At 32.4% G+C, this 6,825-nt stretch overlaps 1 protein-coding gene across 1 annotated transcript; it reads right to left on the reverse strand.

Annotated features, from left to right (window-relative positions):
* On the reverse strand, positions 1 to 936 carry LOC142644390 (uncharacterized). Its single transcript, XM_075819017.1, has one exon. It carries the CDS (start codon positions 934 to 936, stop codon positions 1 to 3), a length of 936 nt encoding a protein of 311 aa, XP_075675132.1.
* Positions 937 to 6,825: the final 5,889 nt, after the last annotated feature.

Here is a 6,825-nt window from a genome sequence, read left to right on the forward strand (position 1 = left end):
TTATCGGTCAAAAGGGCCATCTGGTTGAAGTTGTTTACACAATCCAAGATATGCGAGATAAAGAACTCGATCTTTGGCCCCGGTTCGATGATTTTTGGTGTGTTTGCAGAAATACTTCAACTGCTCAAGCGTGCAGCAACCAAGCATTTGTCCCAGAAGCAAAAAAAGCCAATTGATTTCCTTCTTCTTATCAGCAATAATCGGCTTCACACTATTTTCTTGATTACAGAACTTGCAAGTTGGAAGAACTGGATTCATCCAAACACTTGGGGCCCTATCACGCATGGTGTTTTTGTGATCGGCTATAAAGCTTCCAACTTTAATGAACTTTTCTTTGAGATCAAACTCCATCTCATACTGATGCTCACAGCGCTTGCATTGCACTTCACCAGTGATGGAAACTATTTCCTTGGACAGCAAGTAATCGATAGTATGCACTGTAGCACGGTGCGTTGTGGCCCACGGGAAGGGGGCTGGCACAGTGTCACTCTTCCCGTCACGTGGGGCCTGTGTCGGGTTACGACGAACACGTGAAGGGCGGGACGGGACAGGGGTGGGAGTACTCTCTTGACGGTGCACCATCGAGATTATTGGTGTCGAAGACTCACGCTGTGGTGGTGATAGTAATGGCGGCATGAAAGTGGTGTAAAGAGGGTGTGAAGGTGGGAGTTGAAGGGGAAGTTGAGATGGGTTTTGGGCTAAAAGGGCTTGCATCGATAGCGGTGATGGAGACGGTGGTGGTGGTGATGGTGGTGACGATGATAGTGATGACGATTTTTGCCTAGGTAAAGAAAGCGAAAGTTCAAGCTCATCTTCAAATTCTTCATGGTATGTGTTTGTGAATGTGAAATCTTGATTGTTGTTGTTGTTGGTGGTGGTGTTCATGTGCTTTCTCTTCCTGTCGATTTCTTGGTTCTTGTCTTCTTCGTTCATCATGTCTAAAAAGTGTAGCGTTTGAGGGTTTTGAGAGAAAGAAAGGGAGAGAAAGAGAATGAAACAATGCAAAAAAGAAAAGGTGGGAATTCAAGGATATGGGGATTTGGGAAAATAGGCTAAAATATAGGGAGAGATAGAGATGGGGAAAACAGAATTCTCTATGGAATTTCGAATGGATTAGAGTTCTTTTCGAATTTCGAAGCAAATGGCTATTCGAATTCTTTGTTTTCCTTGAAAATGGTTTACGCTGAAGTGGTGCATCCGTACATGTAGAGCATTTTGGTGGGACTTACCAGATGCGTCCTTGTCTACTCTACTCAAATTGCTGTGGCCTATCCATGGAACAATCTATATAATTTGGTTCCTAAAGTTTAATGCAGGGCATGTAATTTTATTTTTAGCAATTTTTTTTTGGATGGGTATTTTAAGCAATTTTGTCTTCATTAAAACACCAAATTTCTTTTGATTTTCAATTTGGTGTTAAAATTTCAAAAGAAAAAAGGGCTTTACACTATGATTAAGCCGCAAAAAAAGGAGTGCTAAGTGCTAACTCCTAACTTAATTGAGATAATTCTTTAAAAAAAATAAAAAATTTAAAAACCTTCCTCAATCCTCTGTTTATCCCTACAGAAATGTGTTTTGAGTTCTATTAGAATTCCAATTGACATGTGTGTTAATGATAGTCACAAACAAATACCTAAAATTTCTTGGGTATTGTACGTGAAACATAAATAGGTTTTTTTTTTTTTTTTTTTTTTAAGGTTGTTTTGTATAGGAGTGACTAAGAGATTTTCACCTTTTTTTTTTTTTTGGTTGAGAATATTGAGCTTTTCACTTGATTATGGGTGGAACAATGATATGATGTGCAATACTTCTCATATTTTTGTTTTTATTTATGCTATATCATATATGAATTATGAATCTTAGTTTACATATTTTCTTGGCCATGAAAACCTTTTGGATAATTGGATTAATCCATGCATATATGTTGAGTAACTATATTATAGTATATATTATTGAAATTTCTATAAAAAATACATATTAAAAAAGGATAGTAAAACGTTGAGGAACCAAAGAGTATAGACTCATTTAAAAATTAATTAATTAATCATTTATTATATTATCAGATTCATCACTTCGTGTATAAACTGTATGTGGCTATATGCTAAGAGATAACTCGTGTTAAACATAGTATCTTAATTTGCATCATTCAATTTATCTTGATAAAAACAAAGTCATTAATTTTATTTCTCTCTCCAGGCTGCAGGTTCAGCCAGTTGAACTTTTTTTTTGCATTGTTCATTAATTTTCTATTTCTTCCTGTCTTTTCTTTTCCTTTTTTGATTTTAGAAAATTTTGTCTAATTTATATATCTGATGATATTGTATAAAATATAAAATCTATAGTACATACTTATCATCACTCTGCCTCTCTCACCTTTATCTTTTAATGAATCATCGTAAATCTATTTAATTATTTATTTATATAAGACAAATTCTTCCAAAATCATATGATATTTCTATCATGTATAATAGTCAAGAAATTACCATCAGTTTTTTTATCTTCAAGAGTAATGCTACGGCTGTAAACTATTTTACAACATATCTTTATTGAAAAATTACATTAAATACGAAAAAAAAAATCATCTCAAACAATAATAGATCATTAAAATGTTGACATATTTACCTCTTTTTTTTTCTTCTCATTCTCATGGTCAGTTGGTTATTCATTAAGGTTTTTAAGTGGTTCTTGTTAACACAAGATTTTTTGAGAAACAACAAGTTAAAAATTAATAAATACTCAATTATGAGTTGTAATATACATTTTTGAAGAAAAAAAAATACACTTGCTAATGATTTTTTCGCTTGTACACACAAATTCATTATGATTATGTGTGTTTTTTTATGTATATAATTTGACTTTATTTTTAAAAATGTATAAAAATATTTTTTAATAAAGTGTTTAATGCACCTTAACTACCGCCCTTAGGGTATCCGTTAACAAAATCATTTAGTTAAGTGATTTTTTTTTTGGAGCTTTATTTGAGTAATTAACTCCTCATGTTTAGATTTGTGACACATCAAACCTTTTTATATATATTTAGTTAAGCTAGACTGCTAGAGTAGATTTCTATCTTAAATATAAAATAACTAAATAAATTGACTAAGGGTCCGTTTGGATAGAACTTATTGCTGAAAACTGAAAACTGAAAACACTGTAGTAAAATAATTTTAAAATGTGTGAATAGTACCGCGGGACCCATTTTTAATGAAAAAGTGGCTGAAAAGTGAAATTTGTGGGTCCGTAAACAGTGCACGAATGCACTGTTCATGGAAGACTTGGTCAACAACTACGGCTGGGAAGAAAAAGAAAAAAAAAAGAAAAAAGGGAGCCCAGACGCTGGACGTGGACGTGGACGCACTATCCAAACACATTCTAAAGCCTAATGGATTTACTCACATGATGTGCATATAAGTGTGGATTAAAAGGGGTTGATTTTTTTAAAATTGAAAGTAAAATGGCCAAACCATATAATTTCTATTAATAACTCACACTTTTTTACATTTTTTTTTTTAAAACAACTTGTTGAGGTGTTAGATTGCCATTGGTCTAATAACTTTCCACATGGATCCACAATTGACAAAAACTATCTAGATTCTAATTACAATTTGTTTGTACATTGACCTTATCTTCAAAATTTTAAACAATAGTGTTTGTACATTGACCTTATCTTCATAAAAATTTTCCTTAAAAATTAAAATGATAGTTAAAGTTAAAATTCTATTCGGACTAATTGAGGAGATGATTGTCAATGTAAGTACCATATTTGTAAACCCTTTTTAGTAACTATTTTTACTTAACTATTACCTTAGACATTTGTCAAGTCCAACTAAGATGTTTTGACTATGTAAATTGTGTGTTTTGATAACGCATTTTTAGGCAGGTTTTGGTCATTGACTCATTGTGTAGGATTTAAAATTCTATCATGGAAAAGAGACTAGGCAACCCCATAGAAGATAAACACCAGTTAAAAAGCCAAGTCGGGCAAAAAGTCAGAGACAAACTAGCCCAAGCGATCACTGCCCAGGTCTCCAGCTCCTTTTATAGTAGGGCAGTATGATCATAATCCTTCATTTATAATATTTTATTTATATTCATGAAAAAACCAAAACACTTCAAAGTGCATGTTTAGACAAACTTTTATGTTAACAAAATTTTTATAAAATAATAATTTAACTTTTTTTCTATAATTCTATAGTTGGGGTTGGAGGATTTGAACTGTAAATGTTTTTGTTGAAAAAACTAAAAAGTACCAGTAGTTAGCATCTTTAAGTTGTAACTTGTAACTACTAACTTCAAGTACTCCATCCCCTCTCCCCTTGTGTATGTGTGTTGGAACGCTGTATCCACTAGTAGTTTAACCATAATAATTTTGTCATGATTTAATGGAATTTGAATTTAAAACATTACATTTTTTTTTGATGTATAAAACATTAATTTCTCAATTTACCTTTATATTCATAATATGTCGTGTTGTCTTATTATTGCTTTTTTTATATATAAGATAGAAATTCAATATTAGCCTAATCTAAGTGTGGTCTTTGGCCATCTAACACCATATAAGATAAAAATTCTATTCTAGCCTAAGAAGGGGTGGCTCATGAGAAATTCTATTTTTATAGCTTAAGGCGAGAATATAATTTTTACCTTTAACTTTTATTTACATGGAAGAATCCTTTAAGAAGGGCTGGCCCCATATTCCCAATATATGGTTTAGAGATTTCAAACCCAATACATTATGAATCTCATGAGATCGTAAGAACTATAATTTTATTATACATAAAAGTTTGTCTAGACACGCACTAGTCATAGATATAGATATAGATTTTGAATGGAGACTATACCTTTAAACAAACAAACAATGACGTACCAAAGTAAATTATTATAAATCATTAAATTAAATATATGAAATTTATGATATTCATTCCATGATAATTGTTTTTTATTATGATAGTTTGTCTTTATCATTGAGTCAAGACATTAATTAGTTTGTGGTAAACCCAAATTTCTTGCTCGACTACAACAGACTTTATTAGTAACCTACAATTTTAGAGATAAATAGATATGATTTATGAATTCTAATTTCTAATTAGCTCCACGCCTCAACCTAATATATATATATACACACATACAAAATTTAATAAAAGATGAATTGCCAAATTATTAATGATAGAAACTAAAGAAATAAGAGTTTAAGAATTTTGGGTGAAGCTTGCGTCTAGTGCAAAAACGCATTATAGTGCCTTTTGGTATGGACACGAGCCGTATCCAAAAATCTTTGTAACTTAACTAATTTACGCTTTTTATATTTTTTACATCTAAGATTCAAATATCCTTTCTTATCTTAACACACACATGCATGCGCGCGCGCACACACACATATCAATGGAAAATAAAGTAAATTATTACAACATATGTCACCAGAGGGTTTTTGTTTTTTACTTCAAAATAATATTGATTTTCAAACAATTTCGTTGGTTAGCACATTTTCAAAACAATTTAGGAAATTAACATCTCAAGTGTAATAAACTCGATTTTGGAATGCTAAACTCGAGTCCATCTGACTCGTTTTCTGTCAAATTGAAATTGAGTCTTACAGACTCGATTTCAGCACTCACTCAACAAAAACAAAACCAACGAAGAGAAACAACCAAAAAATCTTCTTTTCAAACAATCAAACACAACAACCCATTAGGGGTGGCAAAATCTGACATGACTAACCCGTTTATAAACAGGTCATGGGTTGAGCTAAACGAGTTCAGATCATATTTGGGTTGACACGGCTAACCTGTTTAATAAATGGGTCATACGGCTAACCCGTTTAATAAACGGGTCATGTTCATGTTTAACATGCAAACCCGTTTGACCTGTTTAGCTTATAAAATTATTAGTTATTTTGATATAATTGCTTAATTAATGGTTGTTTTTATATGTTTATTACTTATTTATAGTTGTAATTGTATTTTAATTTTAGATATATGGGAATTGATAAAAATTATATAGGTTTGGTATGACCTATTAATCAAATAGATTGTTAAATGAGTCATTTGTATTGACCTTTATATAACTTGTTAATTAAAAGAGCTAAACATGTTAAGTCGAGTCGACTTGTTTAATAAACAAGTTGTGTTCGGGTTGAGGATTCCTGCACGTTTACTAAACAGGTCGAGTTCGAGTTAACCCATATAGCCAAATACAAATGGCTCGACACAACACAAACCTGACTTGTGAACACGAATTGCCACCCCTACAACCCATTTCCAAAAACTCTTCTTCTCCAACAATCAAACACAACAACCAAAGAGAAACAACGAAATCAACAAACCCAAGACCCACCTGGGGTTTTGCTTGGATTGGATCGGACTTGGGTTTTGCTGGAATTATTGGGATTAGATCGGAATTGTGAGGAAGGTTTTGCTGCAGTTGATTGGATCGGATTGGTGGTTCTCTCTCGCTTTGTCTTGTCCTATATCTCTCGCTCCCCACCGAAGCTCACCTAGGTTTTGCCAGAGTTGAGTTTTGCTAGAGTTGAGTTTTGCTAGAGTTTGTTGAAGGTAAGAACTAAAGTTGAATTCTGAATTTAAACGAAATCGAGTCCAATATGCTCGAGTTCTATGACGGTCCAATGTTGTTGAAATCAGGTTCATTGTACTTGATTTAGAACATCGAAATCAAGTTTATTTCACTCGAGATGTTAGTTTTCTAAATAGTTTTGAAAATGTGCTAACTAACAAAATTGTTTGAAAATCAGTGTTATTTTGAAAAAAAAATCCTAACCAAAGAGTGCAGGGTTGAGTTATTATCATAATTTTGACATCTAAATGCATT

This window comes from Castanea sativa, chromosome 7, assembly GCF_040712315.1.
Source record: "Castanea sativa cultivar Marrone di Chiusa Pesio chromosome 7, ASM4071231v1".
Lineage (NCBI taxonomy): Eukaryota > Viridiplantae > Streptophyta > Magnoliopsida > Fagales > Fagaceae > Castanea > Castanea sativa.